This window comes from Bubalus bubalis, chromosome 5 (genome assembly GCF_019923935.1).
Source record: "Bubalus bubalis isolate 160015118507 breed Murrah chromosome 5, NDDB_SH_1, whole genome shotgun sequence".
Taxonomy (NCBI): domain Eukaryota; kingdom Metazoa; phylum Chordata; class Mammalia; order Artiodactyla; family Bovidae; genus Bubalus; species Bubalus bubalis.
Genome location: NC_059161.1, coordinates 129954680 through 129977146, shown reverse-complemented (window position 1 = coordinate 129977146; position 22467 = coordinate 129954680). Strand labels below are relative to the sequence as shown.

Here is a 22467-nt window from a genome sequence, read left to right as displayed (position 1 = left end):
ATTGAAGGCGGGAGAAGAAGGGGACGACATAGGATGAGATGGTTGGATGGCATGACCGACTCAATGGACATGAGTTTGGGTAAACTCCGGGAGTTGGTGATGGACAGGGAGGCCTGGCGTGCTGCAGTCCATGGGGTTGCAAAGAGCCAGACACGACTGAACGACTGAGCTGAACTGGGTGGGTGTGCGCTCAGTCGTTCGCGACCCCATGGACTGCAGCCCGCCAGGCTCCTCTGTCCGTGGGATTCTCCAAGCAGGAATCCTGGAGTGGGTTGCCATTTCCTCCTCCAGGGGATCTTCCCCACCGAGGGATCAAACCCAAGGCTGTGGTGTCTCCTGCACTGGCAGGCAGGCTCTTGACCCCGAGCGCCACCTGGGAAGCTGACGAAAGACAAGAGCCTGATGCAGAGGTGGACGGAGGACTTGGAGAGAAGGTGCTCGGGCGGTCGACAAGACAGTGAGAGAACGCCCATCCCCCTCGGTCCTCAGCGAAGTGCTCACCCGACCACGGTGAGCTTCACACCCCACATCGCTTCACACCCACGGGCATGGCCACGGGGACGACTCCAGACAGAACCAAAGCCGCCCGCATCGGTGGGTGTGAGACACGGGCGCCCGCCTCCCCGCCAGCGGGACTATAACGCGGGGCAGCCGCTGAGGAACACCGCTCGGCGCTTTCTCCAAGAGGCCAAATACAGAATCTTCTAGAAAGCCATCTTGCCACAGAATTGCCATCTGGCCCAGCAATTCCACTCTGAGGTACAAACTCAAAGAAGTGAAAGCAGGGACTCAGACACCTGCACGTGTGTGTTCGCGGGGAAACGGCCCGCGCGTGCCCCGTTGACGAGCGGACAACCGCCCGGCTCCATCCAGCCCACGGACCATGGCTCAGCCCTGACACCCGGCACAGCCTTGGACGGGGCTTGGTGGAAGCAGCTCGTCACAGAGCCCTGCACGTGGCACGGCCCCGCTGACACGCCGTGTCCAGCACAGGCAAGTCTGTGCACACGGAAAGCGGAGTGGAGGCTGCGGGGCTGTGGGTGGCGGAGGGGACGCGCGTGACCGCTCGCACGGTCACTCTGGGGTGACGGAACCGTTTCTGAGCTCGACAGAGGTGGTGCTGCACCACAGTGTGGACGCAAGAAATGCCGCTGAGTTACTCACTCAAAATGGTTGGCTTCATGTGATTTGACTTTATATCCTGGAAAACCACATAACATATATTTATTTTTTATTTTAATTTTTAAAAAAATTAGGAAGTATCTAGGGCTTGAGGCTCAGACAGTAAAGAGTCTGCCTGCAATGCAGGAGAGGCAGGTCTGAGCCCTGGGTCGGGAAGATCCCCCGGAGAAGGAAACGGCAACCCACTGCAGTATTCCTGCCTGGTCAATCTCATGGGCTGAGGAGCCTGGAGGGCTAGGTCCACGGGGTCGCAAAGAGTCGGACACAACTGAGCGACTAGTACTACATTATGAACGTATGGTAACACATTTACAGGAGACCTGGAAAACACAGAACAAGGTGACATATGCTTCCACTATATATTACAATTATTTTTCATATAATATATATATTGTGTGTGTGTGTGTGTGTGTGTGTGTGTGTATGGGTTTCCCAGGTGGTGCAGTGGTAAAGAATCTGCCTGCCAATGCAGGAGACATGGGTTTGATCTCTGAGTTGGAAAGACCAACCACCTCCCCCACCCCCGGAGGAGGAAATGGCAACCCACTCCGATATTCTTGCCCGGGGAATCACATGGACAGAGGAGCTTGGTTGGCTACAGTCCATGGGGGTGCAGAGTTGGACACGACTGAATAACTGTGCACACGCCCATGCACATGTGTACATATACATAAAGACCTATACACTAAATATTTAATATGCTATTAAATATTATATATTATGTTAAGCTTATATAGAACATAATGCCTAACATTAATATATTAAATATGTATCCATATTAAAAATGGACTGAGCGACTGGACAACAACAAATGTTCTGTTTATTATCATATATATATATATTAGAGTTTGTGTCTCTCCCAGAACTGCGCCCTCTATAGCAGCCCCGAGTCTCTCTTAAGTACCTGGGGCTTCCAGAGCTGTCTTTTCCTTCCTCCCAGGGCCTCGGACGTGTCCAGACTCACTTGTTTTGTCTGGAGCCTATCTCCCCTCTGGAACGTAAGCTCCGGGAGAGGGGGACTTCGTTTCTTTTTTTGTGGGGGGTGATTTGCTTTTTTTTTTAATTAATTAATTAATTAATTTTAATTGGAGGCTAATTACTTCACAATATTGTGGTGGTTTTTGCCAGACATTGACATGAATCAGCCACAGGTGTACATGTGTTCCCCATCCTAAGCCCCTCTCCCACCGCTCTCCCCATCCCATCCCTCAGGGTCATCCCAGTGCACCAGCCCTGAGCGCCCTGTCTCATGCATCGAACCTGGACTGGCGATCTGTTTCACATATGGTAATATACATGTTTCAATGCTATTCTCTCAAATCATCCCACCCTCGACTTCTCTCAGAGTCCAAAAGTCTGTTCTTTACACCTGTGTCTCTTTTGCTGTCTCGCATATAGGGTCATTGTTACCATCTTCTAAATTCCATATATATGCGTTAATATACTGTATTGGTGTTTTTCAGTTTCATCCACCTCATTAGAACTGATTCAAGTGCATTCTTTTTAATGGCTGAGTAATACTCCACTGTGTGTATGCACCACAGCTTTCTCGTCCATTCGTCTGCCGATGGACACCCAGGTTGCTTCCACGGGACTTCATTTCATCCATGACTGTGTCCCCGGCACCTGCAGGTCTTGCCTGGACAGGATGCCCAGACGTCTTGACTGAGGGAGTGAGATCTGACACTTGAACCGAGCGCTCCTGACTGCATTTAAAGTGCTTTCACTGGGTTTCGTGTTTCACCGGGTTGTAGAAGGAGTAACTGTCGGGAGCAGGAGCTCTGCCCCTGGCAAAGGTCATGAGGAAGGAGGCTCGGCATATGCAAAGGTGGGATCGAGCCTCAGGAGTCCCCCTGGAAATTCTCAAGCATCTGCCCCCAAAACCAGAGTCTGCCTACTTTCTGCTTTGTGCCCTCACCTACACCTCTGGCTTTACGGGGGGCTGTCCCCCACTACCTCTCTCTGAAAAAAGAGTTAACTTACAGCTCCAGTTAATAATTCCTGGGTGTGACAGTGTTTCAACCTACAAACTCCTTTGGAAATCATTCTCTAGCTTGCCTGAATAGGTTTTTCCGGCCACATGTGCTTGCTCAGAGCCTCCCAACTGTGAGAGGCATGAGATGTTCTAAACTGTCTAAATACAGATTCCTTTGAGCAGTTAAAAGATTGATTAGAAATTGTATTGGTGAAGGGTTTTTCACTTGTTGGGCCAATGTTTGCTGCTAAGTTTCCATATCCCTCACCTGCTGTGTCCCTGGCAGTGTATTGATTCATATAATTGGTGTAAGTAGTAGCTTTAATGTTTGTAATCTTGGACCCTTGAGTTAATTCTTTTTCTAGTTATAGCCCACCACACCTTTGCCCTATAGGAATGCAACTTTATCTAATGCTTTTGGAGGGTGGCGCCTGACTTTATAATAATCACCTTTAGAGAAAAATAAGTTTCTTAAAATGTGAACAGGCCTCCGGGCCAGAAGATGATGCAAATCACCTAAACTTCTGCATATGATAAGTTTGCAGGAAGAAAGCCTGGCTTACTGCATGACTCTACCCCTTCCCCCATTATCCTCTATGCATAACTTAAGGTATAAAAACTACTTTGGAAAATAAAGTGCGGGCCTTGTTCACCAAAACTTGGTCTCCCTATGTCGTTCTTTCTGTCACCTTCTGGCTGAATTATTCAGCCTCTTTTCTCCACTGAATTTCCTCACTAAGCTATCCTTATTTAACCACTCTTTATATCCTTAATTAACGTTTAATTAAGCAATTGTTTTCTGATCCGCCGACGCCGTCCCGCTTCGAAATCCCTGGATCCACCAGTAACCATGTTTTCACTGTTTTTATGAATCTGCGTCTAAACTAATAAATGTGTCCGCTGGCAGATGGTTGGAGAAACAGAACATAGGCCAACCACACGATGGAACATTACTCGGCCATAAAAAGGAAGAGAATTCTGACACAGCTACAAGCTGGACGAGCCTTGAGGACACGATGCTCAGTGAAATAAGCCAGACACAAAGAAGGCGATCACAAATCTGCCGGGAATCCACCCACATGAGGTCCCTAAAGTCGTCAAGTTCACAGTGACAGAGACGGCAGAGGGGGCGGGGAGCGAGTGCTGGGGGGGCGGGGAGCGAGTGCTGGGCGGGGCGGAGGCCAGGGCGTCTGCTTTCTAAGATGCTAGCGTTCTCAGGAGGGATGGTGGTGAGAGTGCGGGTGTGCTTAGCGCCCCTGAGCCGTGCGCCTGACATGGTTAAGATGGTGCATTTCACTACATGTATTTCACTGTAATCAAAACAAGTTTTTAAATTAAACAAATCCCACACGAATGCAGGCATTCCCAGTGTGCTCCTAGCAGTGGGCAGCCCTGGAGGCTGAGGTGGGGGATGCTGGCTGTGACCCCCACTAACCCCTTGTCTGGCAGAGTGGGGCATGGGGTCCCAGAGGAGCCAGGCTGCAGTCACGGGGTCCTATGGGTGGCCAGAGTGGGGAGAGCTGGCCTCTGTGTGCCCCCAGCCCCACGGCCAGAACTGGGGCCTCCAAGCCAGGGGCCACAGCTCCCTTGACCTGAGACCCTCTGCAGGGAGGAAGGGCATGTCTAACGCCCCACACCTGTGCCCGGGCCCCGCACCCTCCCTGGATCGAAGCTTCTGCCTGGAAGGGTACAGCTGGGCCCCACTGAGAGGCACTGGGCTGGGGAACATGTGGGGTGTGTGCGCGTGTCTGTGTGTATATGTTTATCTGTATGCATAGTGTATGTGTCTGTCTGTGTGTGTACGCAGGCACCCATGTGCATGTGTATATCTGTGTGTGCAGGTGTATCTCTGTGTGCATACGTGTGTATATGTTTATCTGTGCATAGTACACGTATCTGTATGTGTGTGTATCTGTGTGTGGATGCATATCTGTATATCTGTGTGTATATGTTTGTGTGTAGTATATGTATCTGTATGTATCTGTATCTATGAGTATCTGTGTATGTATGCATGAAGTGAAGTCGCTCAGTCGTGTCCAACTCTTTGCGACCCCATGGACTGTAGCCTACCACGCTCTTCCATCCAGGGGTTTTCCAGGCAATAGTACTGGAGTGGGTTGCCATTTCCTTCTCCAGGGGATCTTCCCGACCCAGGGATCGAACCCAGGTCTCCCTCATTGTAGACAGACAGTTTACCGTCTGAGCCACCAGGGAAGATATGTATGCATATCTGTGTGCATATTTGTGTGTATATGTCTATCTGTGCATTGTATACATATCTGTATGTGTGCGTATCTTGTGTGGAGGCACATCCGTGTGTATCTGTGTGTATGTTTATTTGTGTGTAGTATATGTATTTGTATGTACGTGCATCTGTGTGTATCTGTGTGTGTGTGCCCATGTGTGTGCTTTTCCAGATCATGGCATGGCCCTGAGAGGTGGTGGGCACGGGCACAGTCCAGGCAAAGCCAGAGGGGGAAGTGCTGCGCCCCAGCGGGCTCCTTATGACAGCAGGCCCGGCCCCCTGGTGCCGTGACTCTCCGTCCCCGAGCCCTCTCTGGGCCCCGTCTCCCGTCCCGTGTCACTCCAAAAAGGCAGCTTGGAGAAGGCAGCTCACACGCTGTGACTCCGGCTCCAGGAGCCTCCGTGATTCGGAGCAGAGAGCTGGGGTGGCAGCTGGGCCAGGCGCCTGCTGCCCATGCCTCGGGCACGTCCTGCCGCCCTCGGGCAGGCCCCCTGTCCCGGGACCCCCCACAGCCGGGCTTACCGGTGGCACCTTCGTGGCAGAGCCTGGGGTTGGGGGCCCTTCATCCCGGGTCGGTGATGGGCCGTGGGGCTCCATGTCCTTCCCTGCAAGAGAGCGGCCAGCGTGAGGCCCGGGGCAGGGCTGCCCAGTGCACGGCAGGCGGGGCTCGGGCACCAGCGGCCTGGGCGGGGCAGGAAGCCAGCCCGGGAGGCGGGTGCGGAACCAGAGATCTAATAACCACCGGCCAGCCACACGGGGTGTCACCGCAGGGAGGGGGGTCACCAATGGGAGGGGTGTCACCACTGGGAGGGGGGTCACTGCTGGGAGGGGGTGTCACCGCAGGGAGGGGGTATCACTACTGGGAGGGGGGTGTCACTGCTGGGAGGAAGGGGGGTCACTGCTGGGAGGGGGTATCACCACTGGGATGGGAGTCACTTCAGGGAGGGGGGTCACTGCTGGGTGGGAGTCCCAGGCCAGGGTGACCTGGCCTTCAGGGTTCTGCGAGGCAAGCCCCAGTTTGCAGGTCCAGGGCACCCAGACTACAGCTGACCCCCTCCCACAGCCCAGTCCTCCAGCTGGAGCCCCACTGCCCCCAGTGCCAGACTCTCGGAGGGGGGTGGGTGGACACTGTCCCCATGCCCCTTCCCAGCAGGAGTCCTCTCCGGGTTGACTGAGAGGTGGGAGAGGGGCCTGAGGTGCCCGGATTCGATCCTGGGGGGAGTGGCTGCCCCACCCACCGCTCGTTTCTAAAGCCCCACCCACTGCTCGTTTCTAAAGCCCAGGTTCACAGGCAGGAAGAAGCGGGCGACACTCCCGCATGCTTCCTGCAGCTGGTGGCTGATTGCCTGGTCCCTGCACGGGAGTGGACATGGCAATGACCAGGGGAGAACCATGCTGACCGGGAAGTGAGAAGAGGGCCCACAGAAGGTGATGTCTGCAGACCCCCTTCCCTGCAGCCCTGGCCTGAGAGCCGCGCTCTGCAGAAAAGCCAGCGTGGAGACCGGGAGTGGTGAGCCCGTCCTGCAGCCAGGCGCGCTGGGGCAGAGAGGTCACCAAGGAGCACGCGCCCCTGCGCTCGGCCCTGCGTCCCCTCCCCTGACCACAGCCCGGGGCTGGCTGCTGACGGGGGCCCCCTCCATGCCCCAGGGGCCCTGTCATCCAGGCGCACTGGATTCAGGAGCTGTCGTGGGGGACCCGGCCTGGGGCTGTCGGGGGGCAGCCTCCCAGAGTGGATGCTACCACCTGGGCTGGGCGGATGCAGGGGCCCCGCGGGAGCGGGGAGCGGGCCGCCCCACAGTCAGAGGCTGGCACCGGCTCCTCTCTCTGCCTGTCCATGCCCGCCTCCTTGCCCTGCCCATCACACCTGCCACCCGGGTCTGTGCTTCTTCCAGGGGCTGGAGGGGCTGGGGTCCCCTCCTCGGCTCCAAAGCAGGTGATGGGAGCAGGGTAGGTGGGCCGCAGGAGGCCAGGCCGGGCACCAGAGGGGGCCCCTCTCCCACCCCCTCGGGGCCACCAGAAGGACGCGCTGGGCTCTCTGGGGGCGGATGTGGGGCGTTGGGGTGGGGGCGGGGGTTAAGGCCCGGAGCTGTGAGAGCACCGGCAGGCTCAGGGGACCTGCGTGCTGCATGCCCAGCGCTTTATCTCCAAGCACGACAGCAGCGGGTCTGAACCGTCCCCACCCAGGACCCAGGACTCTGCTGCAGGGGGCGCAGGTCCTAATATTCCCTGACTTTACAGATGAGGAAACCGAGGCCCTGCCGCTGGAACGGGGTCCCCCAGCCTGAGGGTGGGGGCTGCGGTCAGGCTGCCTGACCACCGCACCGCACTGCCTCTGCAGGGACAAGGATCTGCCTCCAGGCCTGGACTGGGAGCCCCCTGCTGGACCTCCACAGCCAAGTGGGCGAAACCTGGCCCCCTAGGTCACGGAGTTCTCCGGCCCTACGAGCCTTCTATTCATTAACCCCGCATGGTGGACGCCCTCCCTCCCTGACCAAGACAGCACAGAGAGGGCAAGGGACCTGTCCGAGGTCACACGGTCCGGGATGACCCCCGCCCCTCCCGAGGCCTCCAGGTGACCGGGTCCCCCCATGAGCACTGACCTGGACCCACATCAACCTCATGTTCTCCACCCACGAGCAGGTTCCGGCTGAGCTTCTGTGGGGTGGACGAGGGCGGACACAGCGAGAAGCGTCGTCGCAGAAAGGCCTCCTCCTTCATGGCGTGGGCGCAGGGGGGCTTCTGGAAGGAAGGAGAGGGGGCGCTGGTCACACCTTACTCCGAGATCGGGACAGCCTGCGGCCTGGAGGCCGCGGGCATCCTCCACCCGCCCGGCAAGGGGACCAGAGACACACCAGAATCGGGGCCCCATCATACAGTCAGGTCCAAAACGGGACATGGAGGGCCCCCAGGGCCCTGCGGAGCGGTCACCCAGGAAGGCCACACGACCGAGTGCAGGCTTTTCAGGGCCCGAGTCGGAAGCCAGGCCCCGACCAGCCAGTTTGGCCATCACAGCTATGGCAGGACCCTCTGCCCTCCACTCAAGGGCTGGCGCTAAAGCGGCCCTGTCGGACCCTGGACACGGCGAAGCGTGGGCCACCCGCCGTCCCCTCCCCGGGGATGGAGCTCCGGGTTGGGGGTCAGCGTTGATGCACATGGGGAGGGCGGAGCGCTGCCCGAGAGGGGGCCACAGGAGGGCGAGACAGGCGGCCCAGAGCGCCAGGGGCCGCGGGTGAGGGCTGGGGCTGGCCCTGACTCCGGCCTGCCCGGCCCACCTAAGGACGCCGTGAGACCACCCCCCGCCCTCCCCTGCTTCAGCTCCTCGGCCTGGAAAGAAAGTGCAGGTGAATTAAGGGCGAGGTCGGCCCGAGTCACTTCCCTGCCTCCCAGCTCCGGCAGGAGGGGCAGCCTAGGGAAAGCCCTGCGATGCCCGCCACGCCCTCCCGGGTCCGGCGGGCCACGCCCTCCCGGGTCCGGCGGGCCACGCCCTCCCGGGTCCGGCGGGCCACGCCCTCCCGGGTCCGGCGGGCCACGCCCTCCCGGGTCCGGCGGGCCACGCCCTCCCGGGTCCGGCGCGCCACGCCCTCCCGGGTCCGGCGCGCCACGCCCTCCCGGGTCCGGCGCGCCACGCCCTCCCGGGTCCGCCCCCACCACGCCTTCCCGGCTCCGCCCCCATCTCGACCGCGCCCCTCGCAGCCCCACCCTGAGCAGGGCCGGGGCCAGCCGTTCACAGTGGACGTCAGTCCCGTTTTACAGAAGAGAAAATCGTGGCCCCCAGAGCCCTGTGGTCGCAGCCGGCCAGGTGCTGGCAGAGCGGGGACTCGGGCCCGATGCTGCGCTCTGTCCTCTCCCTGAGGACGTGCTGCACGGAGGCTGGCTGACCAACCTCTCTTCCAAGCCTGGGGGTGCCCCCTGCCGCCTCCCTGGGTGGGCGATGGCTTCCTGCCAAGCCCAGAACAAAGGCCCCACTTTCTCCCACGGCCCTGGGCCTTCCTGGGATGGGAGCAGCAGATAGCAGCCTTTCCTGCTGGGACAGTGGGTGCCTGGGTGGGGCTTCTGGAGGGGCAGGGTGGCCCAGGGCTCCATCCGCAGCCCCAGGACCTTCTCTGTGCTCCTGCCCAGGGGTCCTGGGGGCCCCCGAGGTGCAGCTGGGCCTAGTGGCCTCCCCTTCCTCACCACTGCGGTGTCACCTGGCCAAGCTGGTTACCTGCGCCGTTTCACAGATGGGGATACTGGTTTCAGAGAGGTTGGGTATTTTTTTCTGAGAATCATCTCAAACCTGGCTCCTGAGTTCCCACTCCCACCCCCATCGGTTCAGCTAGGTTTCTAGCAAACCCACTGCCGGGGAAGGCGAGGGTGGGCATCTGGGGTCCAGCCCCTGCTGGTCGGAGTCCCGGTGGACACTCACTGCTTGCCCAGGTGCCTCTCAGGCCAGGGGGCAGCACCTGAGAGGCAGCCCTGCCTTCCCACTCCTGCAGCTGGGCTCTCGCAAGCGCTGGGCTGGCAGCCAAGGTGAGTCCGATGCGGTCCTGCCCAGGGGCCCAGGGTGCGCGATGAGGGGTGACACGGGTAGGCTGCCCTCACCAGGAGCCTCTCGTCTCTCAGGGGCTGAGTCTTGCAAACTGGGGGCGGGCAGAGGGGCTCCTGCCCTCAGCTCCCCAATCTGGTCATGGGCCCTGGGGGGTGGGCACAGAGGCCCCTGGCTGCCTCTCTCCTCAGGTCCTAAGGCATGTCTTCCCCCGGCGCAGATAACAACTGGGGACCAGTGGCCTCAGTGGTCTGGGAGCCCCCCATCTGCTTGTCCACAGCATCTTCCCTCCCACCTTCCCTCTCTCCCTTACGTCCACCCATTATTCCACCCATCCATCCAGTCACCTTCCCACCTGTCCATCCATTTAACCAACTTCCTAGCCATCCATTTATCCAGTCATCTGTCCATCCATCCATCCATCCATCCATCCATTCATTAATTCACTCATCCATCTATCCACCCATCCATCCATCCATCCATCCAGTCTCCCCTCCACCACCCCCGGTGAATCTCTCTAGATAGTTAGTGAGCAACCTCATTTCCTTTCTTTCCTTCCTTCCTGCTACTGCTAAGTCACTTCAGTCATGTCTGACTCTGTGCGACCCCATAGATAGCAGCCCACCAGGCTCCCCCATCCCTGGGATTCTCCAGGCAAGAACACTGGAGTGGGTTGCCATTTCCTTCTCCAATGCATGAAAGTGAAAAGTGAAAGTGAAGTTGCTCAGTCATGTCCGACCCTCAGCGACCCCATGGACTGCAGCCTTCCAGGCTCCTCCATCCATGGGATTTTCCAGGCAAGAGTACTGGAGTGGGGTGCCATTGCCTTCTCCATCAGACACATCAGAGGTGACATCTCCATGGCTGAACTGCTGGCCCAGAGCAGACAGCCCCAATCCGAGGGCAGTGCCGGGACGCACCTGTGGATACCTGCTCTGTGTCCTGACTCCCCAGACCAGGCGCAGGCCTCCGCAGGCCCCCTCTGACCTGCTCGGATGGCGGGGGTGGCTCCTCTCCAGCAGGGCCTCAGGGGTTGCCCAGTGCCCACCCCTGGCTGCTGTCCATGGTCTCCTTTAAGGCCGTGGAGGTGGAGACGCTGCTCTGTTCATTTCAGAGGTACATCCAGGCCCGCTCTCCCCAGGGCTCCTCTGTGCCTTTGGAACACAGTCCGGCCTCTGTCTCCTGGTCCCTGTTTTCCAGACCGTCAGGTCCCCGGCCTGCTCCTCCCACGTCATTCCCTGCCTGGCTCCGTCCATCACCCACTCTGCCCCAGCCACACTGGTCCCCTTTATGCTCCTCAAACGTGCCCGTGCCCGCTGGGGCCTCTGCTTGGACGCGGCCCCCCCCGAACGCCCTCACCCACATCTCCGTCTGTCCGGGTGGCCGGGTCCTTCTCGAATTCCACCCTTGGATCAAATGTCACTTCCCAGAAGGCTGCCACCCACCCCCCTGTCTCACACGACGCCACGTCCTCGCGGCGCAGTCCAAGTCACTGCAGTGTCGCTCCGTGTTCCTTCGTCTGCATTAGCTCTCCTCCCCCACAGGACGCAATCTCCAGGGAGGGGACAGTGCTGTCCCTCCTGTCTGCTGTGTCTCCGTAGAGCCAGGCCTAGGGACTGGCAGGGGGCATGAGGGCTCGGGGACCCTGGGACCTGGGGTGAAGAAGGCAGCCCAGTTGCCCCTGGGCTTAGAGCCTCCTCCTCCTCCGCAGGTCCAGGGAGGGGGGACCTCAGAGAGGCGGTCAGGGTCGGTCTGGGGCCGATTTCCGCGGGAACCCTGGTGAGGCTCCTCCTGCCACGCCTGGTGCAGATGAGGCCCTGTCCTCCACGCATTGGCAGGAGGCAGGAGGAATCCGGCCGTGCCTGGAGGATCTGCAGACCCTCGGAGGCTCTGAGCCGGGAGGACCGCCGGCCTGATGCTGGGCTGACTGAGCCCTGGCCAGCGGTTCCCCTTGTCCCGGGGAAAGCTGAAGGCGCGCAGAGCTGGGAGTGGAGACCCCTATGGGAGCCAGTCCATGAGGATAGAGGGAAGGATGGAGGGAAGGAAGAACGGATGGGTGAAGAAACAGACTTCCCAGCTGGGCCAGCGGCAGTCAGGACCGCACCCACGGTGGGCAGCCCTCTCCCTCTGTCCTGGCCTGGGCGCCAGCTGCCCAAGCACTCAGGGCACTCTCTCTGGAGGGCACACTCTCTCTGGCCCCACTGTGGGCACTTGGAGCCTTGATTCCTCCCACCTGGGCTGTCAGAGGACGCCGTGCGCCTTCCTCTCGTTGACCTCTCTGGCCTCTGAGGGCCGGGCTGAGCTCTTCTTATAGTAACAGCCTCCAGTTGCCCTTGGTCACTGGGACGATGCTCATCTGTCCAGCTGGCCCTCGGTCGACGGCCCCCAAGTCCTTCCCCGGGGGCCGTGAAGGAGGCCGATCCCACCATCCGCCTGTGGCTTCGTCTGGTGCTTACGATCACAGAGTCCAAGGGTCTGAGCGGACACTGTGGGGCCTGGAGGGATGGTCCCCAGCACAACCTGTGTGTGGGGCCCTGATACCCCAGTGAGGAGCCTTGGGCATTTCTTCAAGAGGGGAGCCACAGTCCAGAGACTGTGGGCCCCAGGGCCCCCAAGGGGGGCTCACCGTGGAGGCCAGGAGGTGGGGCGGCGGTGGGGAGGGGAGCCCCGTGTATCTGTGGCCTGAGACGGCCCATCCCTGCCGAGCACAGAGGAGGGGTCTGCAGACCGGGAGCCCCCAGGGAAGCCACTATACTGCCCACTTGGACCCACGGCCTGGGAGGGCGCGAGCTGCAGAGCTGAGGGCGCAGGTGCGGCGGGCTTCCACCTCACCTCCACGGTGGGCGGAGGGGGCGCTGCTGGGGGCCCACCCAGCGGGCAGGAACCCCAGCCCTGGGGTGCAGGTGGGGGACAGTAGGCAAGCCCGGGAGGGGAGGCAGCCCTGACTCCTGGCTCGGCCCCTTCCCCCCCGAGCCCCCTGCCGTGGTCTGAGCAGGCTCCTCAGTTCCGTGTCCCCCCAGGGCCTGAAAGCTCCCCAACATCGGGGGCAGCCGGGTCCCAGGCGGTGCCGGCCCAGAGACGGACTACAGGTCAGGCTCTGAGCTCCAGCAGTGGCTTGGGCACCTGGCAGGTGACAAGCTCTCTGTCTTGAGCCAAGGCCAAGCGGCCAACAGCGAGGCCGGGAGAGCAGGCGCAGCGCCCACAGTGTCCCACCTGGGGGCCCACACACTGCCTGCCCTGACCCGCTGGAAGCTGCCTTCCGAGCAGTCTGTGCCTCTAAACGCTGTCCCCTCCCTCCACCCCCCGATGCCTGCCTTCCAGCTAGAACAACGTGATCCTCATGAAGAAAGTTCGCTGGGGCGTTGGCGGCTGCATGGGAAGGACACGCGGCCCGCTTCTCCAGGGCCGGAATCCGCTGGGCCACAGTGACCTGGGGAGGTGGGAAGGGCTGAGGCTCTGGGAAGGAATCCCACAGAACCCCGGGCTTGCTGCACATCCCACTTTGCGGCATGGAAGTGGGTGGGGGCATCCCGCCTTGCCTGCAATGTCTGCATGGCCTCCGTTAGGTCCCTATTTGTGAAGGGGGGGTTGCTCTGAATGCAGGTGACAAAGTCCCCTGCAGAGGCTGACGGGCCAACCCAGGGTGCCCATGGCTGCCTGGTTAGTGTTCCCACCGCTGGCCCAGGGTCACGCCGGCCCAGATGTGCTGGCGGAAGCAGGGGAGGTGTTCCTGGGCAGTGGAGGGGCGGTGCGGGGCTGCTGGGGGCTCTCCATGAATCGGTGGAGGTGGGAGAAGCAGGCACGTGCAGCCTGGCCCCCACACCACCAACGTGCCCGTGCTCACAGTGCACCCACTTCTGCTTGAACGGGATGATTATGAAAGGTGAGGGGCGAAATGCCCCCAAATCACAGATGAGCTCGAGGATGAAGCCTGCCTGCTTGGCTCTCTGTCTGCACACCCAGTGGAGGGTCAGCAGAGCCCAGGGAAGGATGGCAGTTGTCAGGGAAAGGACCCCGGCCGCCGTGTCCACACCACACATCTGCATTCCAGAAATTTGCTGGGGCCCCAAGGCTAGCGACCATGGGGTCCCTGCCGAGAGGAGCCTCATAAAGGTCCAGAAATACAGTCAGGTCCTGCCTACTGTCCCCTGTCTGGTCCCAGCATTTGGGGCTCTAACTGGGCAGCCTGAGCAGCCCGCATGGGAACACGGGGGAGCACCCTGACACGGCAGACCAGCGTTCAGAACTCTGGACCCAGGGCTCCTGCGGGCTCTGTGCTGCGGACAGGCCCCCCGAAGCCTGGGCCCTTTCACACACACTGTCCCACGCGATGCGATTCTCATGGCACCTGAGGGATAAGGGGAGCGGATCTCATGATCCGATTTTAAAGGTGCAGAAACCAAGGTCCCAGGAGGTGAAAGAGCCATGTGAAGTCCGAGGGCTCAGACTGGGCCAAGGTCCCGTCAAGGTGGCACAGCTTCAAGCCCGCTGCCCCCCTGTACCTCGGAGACGGCTGAGGGCAGGGATAGAAACCAGGGGAGGAGGCAGGATCCCGAGACGGGGTGGGAGCCCAGCTTCCCCCAGGGAGATGTTTCCCGGACAGGCCACCTCAGAGCGGCTGAGCCCCGGGGAGAGGGGCTGGAAGTGGCCTGCCCTGCTGAAGGGTCGGCAGGGCCTTGCCTGGGTGTTCCCGGCTGACTCAGCTGGGTCACGTGGCCAAGGGCAGGGCCAGGCCCAGGCACCCGCCCACCTGGCCTCCTGACTGACACCGGGCCAACTGGCCCAGCCAGCGCCGCCCACGTGCACGTCCTCTGCGGCAGAGCTGCCCTGCCCAGCTCTAGAGAGTGAGGGCCACCATGGCCTGTTCCGACGTGGGCCCCGCTGCAGGCCTGATCCCAGCCCGTCCCGCCCCAACCCTGCCTGCCGGTCCCACTGAGAGCTTAATTTTCAGATGCAAACTGCATCCTGGGGATGGGGCTCTGAGGTGGGATGGAGAGGGCCAAGGGCAGGAGACCAGGCCGAGATCCAGACCTGCCTGCTCTCAGTCCAGCATGGGAAGCAGCAGGTGGACGTGGGCCCCCAGGTGACCTCATGCCTGAGTCTGGCTGCTGACCTGAAGTGCTGGACACACCAGGGGCTGGGAGGCGGGACCCCAACGGAGCTGGGAGGAACCAGAGTGACTGTGGACGCCACCACGGCCACGGAACAGGAACGTGAGTCAGACACGCACACGTGGGCCACAGCCGGCACCTCAGCTGGTCTGCACGACGGCCCTGAGCATCCGGACGGGTGGATGCCGTGCAGTAATCATGCTCCAGTTTTTCCCAGAACCAGCCATGGCCACACTGCATGCAGAAGCGCCATGCCCAATGTTCGGGAAAGCCGGGCATCGGGTCACACGATATGCAGGAAAGCTGGGCATCGGGTCTTGACCAACGTCCTCCCTGCCTCCCACGCTCTGTCGGATGTGCAGCCCGGCATGCAGAGGCCCCCCCTTCTATTTGGTGCGGCCCCAGAGGGCGGAGACAGAGAATCGTGATCAGAGGTCTGGGTTAAAAAAACTGAGCTTATGCCAAGAACCAACTATGTACTTCCCTTGTGACTCAGCTGGTAAAGAATCGGCCTGCAACGCGGGAGACCTGGGTTCAATCCCTGGGTTGGGAAGAGCCCCTAGAGAAGGGAAAGGCGACCCACTCCAGTATTCTTGCCTGGAGAATCCCATGGACTGGACTGTATAGTTAGTCCATGGGGTCGCAAAGAGTTGGACACAACTGAGTGACTTTCACTTTCACTGTGCTAAGAACCAGCTACGTACAACACACACTGTAACTCACAGACGGAAAGCAAACCTATGGTTCCCAAGGGGAAATGGGGAGGGAGCAATGAGATGTTTGGGATTAACAGATACAAACTACTATATATAAGGCAAATAGACAACAAGGGCATACTGTGTGGCCCAGGGAACCAGGCTCAGCATCTGAGAATGACCTATAATGCAGAAGAACCCATAGAAGAATATATGTACATGGATAACCATCATTTTGATGTACCTCTGAAACTAACACAACATTGTAAATCAACCGTATTTCAAGTTTTAAAAGCTGAAATTAAAAAAACCAACAAACACTACAGGAGCCACCTTTTGCCTTTAAGAACGTGAGAGCGCCGAAGAACTGATGCTTCTGAACCGTGGTGCTGGAGAAGACTCTTGAGAGTCCCTGGGACTGCAAGGAGATCCAACCAGTCCATCCTAAGGGAGATCAGTCCTGAATATTCACTGGAAGGACTGATGCTGAAGCTGAAGCTCCAACACTTTGGCCACCTGATTTGAAGAACCGACTCACTAGAAAAGACCCTGATGCTGAGAAAGACTGAGAGCAAGAGGAGAAGGGGATGACAGAGGATGAGATGGTTGGATGGCATCGCCGATTCAGTGGACATGAGTTTGAGCAAATTCCAGGAGATGGTGAAGGGCAAGGAAGCCTGGCTTACCGAAGTCCATGGGGTCACAGAGAGTCGGACACGACTGAGTGACTTAACAACAATGTAGAAGTCACATGTCCAAGGACACCCACTTAACATGCAGCCCTACAGCCTCCTCTTTAATGCCCAACTGGCTTTGGATTCCATAAAACCCCTCCCTGGCCTTGTCCGGGTCGGGGTGAAGCCTCCTTCCCCAGCTGTGCCCCCCGAATCACTCTTCTTCGGGGAACGAGGCTCCAGATCCAAGGCTGGAGCCCCCTGTCCGCCCTGGACGCAGCTGCTGGCCATGCCCTCAGCGCCTCGAGGCTGGAGGAGAGACAGAGCCTCACTCGGATGACCACCTCCTGGGACCCTGAAGAAGCTGGTCCCACCCCTGCTTACGGAGGCGGCACCGGCGTCCTCTGAGGCCTTCAGGTGGGCAGTCCCCCCATCACTGAGAGCCCTGGGGGACTCACTAAGCAGGAGGGCGCGATCCATGTCATGACTGCTCCCGGCAAGGACAGACATTGCTCTGGGGACCCAAGTTCCAGAGGGCAATGCCCCTGGGCTTCCTGATCCCCTGGGATCGGCCGTCGCCTGCTTCCTTCAGGACATTCTGCACCGGGTGTGGACCCCTGACAGCATGGTGGCCCCTCACCGTGGGGTTTCCCATAGGGCTGGAGCCCAGTCTACCTAGCCCTGGGGTGCAGGGCTCACCAAGGTTTCCAGGAGTTGGGTTTGGGGGGGTTTCGTCACAACTTGAGTGCAAGAAGAGGACAGGAGGGGGCCTGGCTTCTCTAACATCAGGGGCGAATCCTTGTGTAAACTGAAAACTCCCTTTTGCCGGACAGTCCTAATACCCCCACAGTGGCAGCCCCCCAGGGCGCATGCACCCCTGCATCACCCCCTGCCCCATACTAGAGGAGCCAGCGGGTGGGCAGCAGGCACCACCCCCCCTCCCCATCCTGTCTGCCTGACACCCCCTGCAGGGGCTGGGAGGATGCTAGCTCTTGGAAGCAACAAAGACCCAAAGCTCCAGTTCCCTGCCTTCTCTCCACTTTCCAGATGCAGTAACTGAGGCCCTGAGGGTGAGCTGGCTCGCCCAGGACCATGCGGCAGGCTGGCACCAACCCCGACTCCCAGGTCACCCGGGGCAGGCGTGCTGGGCCACCCTGGGGGTCACCCCACCGCGGCGGAGCTGCCCTGACAGCCAGGAGAGGAACTCTGGAGAATGTTTACGAGGCTGTGGTCTGTACGGCAGGGAAGCCCACTGCCTCCTTGCCACCGCCTGCAAGAGCCCCGGACCCTCTGGGTGAACGGGTCGCCCTTCTCGCCCCCGGTCCTGGGCTGGGGTGGCCGCTCCTCTGCAGCCCGATCCGTGAACACCCACTGTGTGCTGTGCGCAGCCCTGGTCCTCCCACAGCCCAGGGGCTGTCTGCACTTCTGCGGGGAGCCCACAGGCTCTTCCTGCATGGCTCCTGGCCCCACCCAGCCTCCGGTTCAAGGGCCTTATTCACTGCTGACTGCCTGGGCAGGAACGAGAGCCCTGCCTTCCAGGCCCATTTGGGATAACCAAGGGGGCAGCCCCTGGGGACCCCTCGTCAGACCACCCAGTCACAGCTCCACCTGTCCGTCCCCGTGGTTTCTAGGGAAATCGGTTCTGTCGGCCGAGTGGAGAAAGAGGCCCCGCCAGCAGGGTGGGACCAGGCCAGCACTGGGCTGAGGGCGCCCCCAGGTCCTGCCGCGGTAGGGATGGTCCAGGAAGGTGACCTTACATCTCGGGGGTGCAGCCCCCACCGCTGCCCTCTGGTCTCACCTCCAGCCCCTTTGCTCACCGGGCCCTCCAACGGACTCCACCGTCTGGCCCCAAGCAAACCCCACTCGAACGCACCCAGCTTCCTGGGGCCGACGTGTCAGCGTGACATTGGCCTGAGCCACAGGACATGGCAGGGGGCACGCCAAGGGCCCCCAGTGAGACCAAAAGGAAAACGAGAAAGAGATGAAAACCTATGTCCACAAGCAAAGTGTGCACATACACGTCCATGGCGGCCAGCACGTGGAGGCAGCCCAGATGTCCGTCAGCTGACCCATGGCTAGCCCATCTGCAGTCCACGCACACTATGGAGAGTTCGTGGACGTGGAAAGGAGTGGAGCGCCGAGAGGAGCCGCCTAGACGACCCGATGCAGAAGCGATGATGGATACTATTTCTTTTAAAAAAAAAACAACTCAAATTTTCAAGATTTTCATCGATCACAATCACGGGGGCCGCTGGCCCCTCCAGCCTCTGGCCAATCTCAAGCTCCGGGGCATGGACCCATGGCCCCCTCACCAGGCCTGTGGTCTGCAGACCCCACTGGCGCCCGCCCAGGTCAAGTCCCACCACCGTGTCTTGTCCAGTGGAGTCACTGAAAGTGTTAGTCGCTCAGCTGTGTCTGACTCTTTGCGATCCATGGACTGTAGCCCACCAGGCTCTTCTGTCCATGGGATTCTCCAGGCAAGAATACTGGAGTGGGTTGCTGTTCCCTTCTCCAGGGGATCTTCCCAACGCAGGGATCAAATGTGGGTCTCCTGCATTGCAGGCAGATTCTTTATCATCTGAGCCCCCAGTGAGGTTTGGAGAAAGGTCCTGAGACCCCTGACAACCCCCACTGGGGTTGAGAAATGCCCCCACTGAACCCAGGGGAGGAGACAGGGCAGGGCATGTCCTTAGGTTCCGAGACCTGAATCTGGGTCTGTCCCCAATACGCTGGTCACACCATGAAATGACAAATTCTGAGGCATGCAGGCGCCTCGTGAGCAGCAAGTGACAGCTGAAAACGAGAGCAAGAGCGATGGGGGATACAGGGACTGCTTGGAGGCCGGCTCAGGGTCAAACACGTCCCTCTGGGTGGGGCTGAGCTTTACGGATACCTGCTTGCTGGGCCGCGTCCAGACAGCCCGCTGCCCCTTCGTCTACGCCTGCCTTTCGGGGACACCTCAGGGTCCTCAGCCTGCCAGTCGGTGCTCTCTGGGTGCTCATTCACCCTAAAACGCTGTCCCTTGGTTTCAAGGGGCAGCCCCAACCCAGACCCCACGGGTAGCGCCCTTCCTGGTCTCAGGAGGGGTCAGAGCCCTGGATTATCTGATGTGTGGGGGGCCCACGTGCTGAGACTGCAGGGCCACCCCCTCCAGGCTGTCCTTTCCGACGGGGGCAGGAGGCTCGACCATCCCCCTCCCGTGGGCAGTGAAGGCCAGTGGGAGGAGCCAGAGGCCGGGTGGCTCCACCCAGCAGGGCCTTCCTCCTGCACCTGGGGGCCACAGCAGCCAGGGCCGCCTGTCCCCCGCGGACGGCAGCGGTGGCTGTGGCGGTGCTGGCTTCTGGATCCTGAGGCTTTTGGGGGAGAACTGGCAGGTTTCCGCTAAGAGGGGCTGTATTGGAGTCCTGGGGCGGCTGCAACAGAGGACCTCAGGTGGGCAGTGTAAGCACAGAAACGGATTCTCTCCCAGGGTCCGAAATCAAGGTCTGGGCAGGGCTGCGTCCTTGGAGGCTCCTTCCTGCCGCTTCCGGCATCCGGGGCCCCAGGTGCCCCGGGACTTGCGGAAACTTCCCTCCAGTCTCTGCCTCCCGTGCGGGTCTCACACCTCCTTCGCCTTCCCCCTTTCTCCTAAATCACTGGACTCAAGACTCCAGCACATAGTCTGGGATGACCTTGGCCAAGACCCTGCGCTGAACGACACCTGGGAATTCCTGATTCCAAGGGAGCTCACGTTCACAGGTTCCGGGTTTAGGACTCAGACCCCAAAAGCGGGGCCACCATCGAACTCACTGCAGGAGTTTCCGGGGGACCCAGCCCAGCAGAGACCCAGGGTGGGGTGAGGGGGACCGCCACCCACGCCTGGCCTGCAGGTGCCCCGGGGGCCCTTGTCCCTCCGCTCGCACCCAGGCAGGCCCTTCCTGCGCGCCTGGGTCAGGCCAGTGCCCACCAGAACCTACTCGTCCCCCATCACCCTCGGCATTGTCACCTGTACCCCGTCAGCCCTTTGATTAACCTCCTAGGGCTCCAGCCCCAGACCCCCCCCAGCCCTGCCCCCCGACATGGAGTGCCCCCAAACCTCCCCTCGCAAGCCCCTGGGAGGTGTCAGCTTTCCCACTGGGCCAGTGGTCCCGGCCCCGGGTCCCAGATGTCAGGCAGCCTCACACGTCCCTGCCCCTGGTCTCCTGGATCCTGGGCCGGCACTGGATGTCCCTTCCTTCCATTCCCCTCCAGACATGGTGCTGGCCGCAGCACGCAGCTCGGTGTCACCCCATTTCACCCCCCACCCCCCCATATACACGCACTAAAGCTTTCAGCAAGCCAGCCCTGCCCCCAAGCCCAGCACTGGCTGGGGACCCTGAGGCTGGGAGGGGCCGTGTCCCCGGAGCCTGCACATCCCAGGGCCGTGTTCTTGGGGGCCTGAGAGTCACAGATGAGATATACGGGAGGTATCACACCCTCAAGTTCCCCCCAACCCTGACCCATCAAGAACTGAGGGGCATTTTACAGGTGAGTCGGGCTTCCCTTATAGCTCAGTCGGTAAAGAATCTGCCTGCAATGCAGGAGACCAAGGTTAGATCCCTGGGATGGGAAGATCCCCTGGAGAAGGGAATGGCAACCCACTCCAGTATCCTTGCCTGAAAAATCTCACAGACAGAGGAGCCTAGTGGGCTACAGTCCATGGGGTCACAAAGAGTTGGGCACAGTTGAGCGACTAACACTTACTTACATACTTACAGGTGGGTCAGGCAGGGAGGGGTCCCAAGGCTGACCCAGAACCCAGGCTGGACGGAACCTGGGCCTGTGGGCCTCCTGGGACGAGCGGAAAGTCGCAGCACCCAGAGGTGCCCCCAGACGGTTTGGGTGGGCTGAGGGCTGTCCAGGCGTCCCAGCTAGAGCGCAATGGAGGAGACCGCCCGCCCCTGCCCGGGCCCCACCAGTCCAGGAGCCTCGGCCCCAGGCACCCAGAGCAACAGACGGTCGTTTCTAGCTGACGCTCACGTCGGGGAGACCCCTGGACAGTCATCTGGAGCTCGCGGGGGGCAGGGGATGAGCGGTGCGCTCTGTGGGAGGGTGGAGAGGGGGTCGCTAAAGACCTGAGGGCCACTAAAGACCTGAGGGCCACTGGGAGGGAGGGGGAGAGAATGAACATGAGACCCCAGAGTGAGAGGGCACTGGGCTGTGGCAACGGGCACGGCTCTGGACCTGGGGACGGGTGCCTGGCTGGTTTGTTTCGGGCCCTGGGTCACTTGGTCTCTGTAGAGCCTGTGAGCCGCCAGCGTGTGGTCATGGGAAGCGGGTGGGTCTCCCCTGGGGAGAGGGGTGATCCTGGGACCGCCAGAGGGTGGCGTTGGCCTCCGCAGGGCCTGGCCCAGAGCAGCAGGGACCCCGAGAGGATTGGGGCGTAGGGCCCACTTACCAAGGGGGCCCGGCGCCTCTACTGCTCACGTGACCCTGAAGCCCTGCCTGCCCATCCCTGCCCTGTGCAGGGGTTGGGGGCGGGGAGTTGAGACACGGCTTGGCTGAGCTCACAGAGATCTCGGTGCTCCGGTGCCCCCTCAACGCCCAGAGATGAACACGGGTCCTTCTCCAGGGGGCAAGGGCGTGCACAGGGGACCCAGGCTGGGGAGACCAGGGGGTGGGGGCGGGTCCAGGCCCCAGCTCTGCCTCCGGGGGTCCTGCCCAAGCTTTATTTTCCAGAACCAAGACCATGGAGATGGATCCGAGGGCTCAGTCCTCCCCCAGCTCCACAGTGAGAAGGACAGACCGCGGGTCACAGGGAAGGTGATTTCTGTGCAGACGCTGGGTGCAGGACCAGCCGGACAGCTCACCAGGTCCCCAGGACACCAGGGTGGCGTCGTCCTGCGGCTGAGCCCCGGGCCACCTGCCCTCTGTGTGGCCTGAGGAAGCCTTCTCGAGTGCCAGAGGCCTATCTGGTCTGGCCAGGCCCTGTCTGGGGACTGAGGCTGGACCGGGGTCTGCAGGGGCCCAGGTGACCCTGGTGGAGGCCTGGGCGGAGGGGACACTTGTCTGCAGCCCTCGGGGTGGGATGCCATGTCCCCA

The 22467-nt window shown here is 60.6% G+C and overlaps 1 protein-coding gene across 3 annotated transcripts in view; it reads right to left on the bottom strand.

Annotated features, from left to right (window-relative positions):
* OSBPL5 (oxysterol binding protein like 5) overlaps positions 1-22467 on the bottom strand; it is a 67427-nt gene that overhangs the window by 26244 nt on the left and 18716 nt on the right. For all 3 annotated transcript variants that reach the window (XM_025286890.3, XM_006041274.4, XM_025286889.3), the window contains 2 exons: positions 8003-8141; positions 5925-6007 (listed from right to left, as the gene is read on the bottom strand). In XM_025286890.3, coding sequence (XP_025142675.3) covers positions 5925-6007; positions 8003-8120 — 201 coding nt within the window. In that variant the 5' untranslated portion in view covers positions 8121-8141. Of the gene's footprint in view, positions 1-5924; positions 6008-8002; positions 8142-22467 lie in introns of those variants that run through there.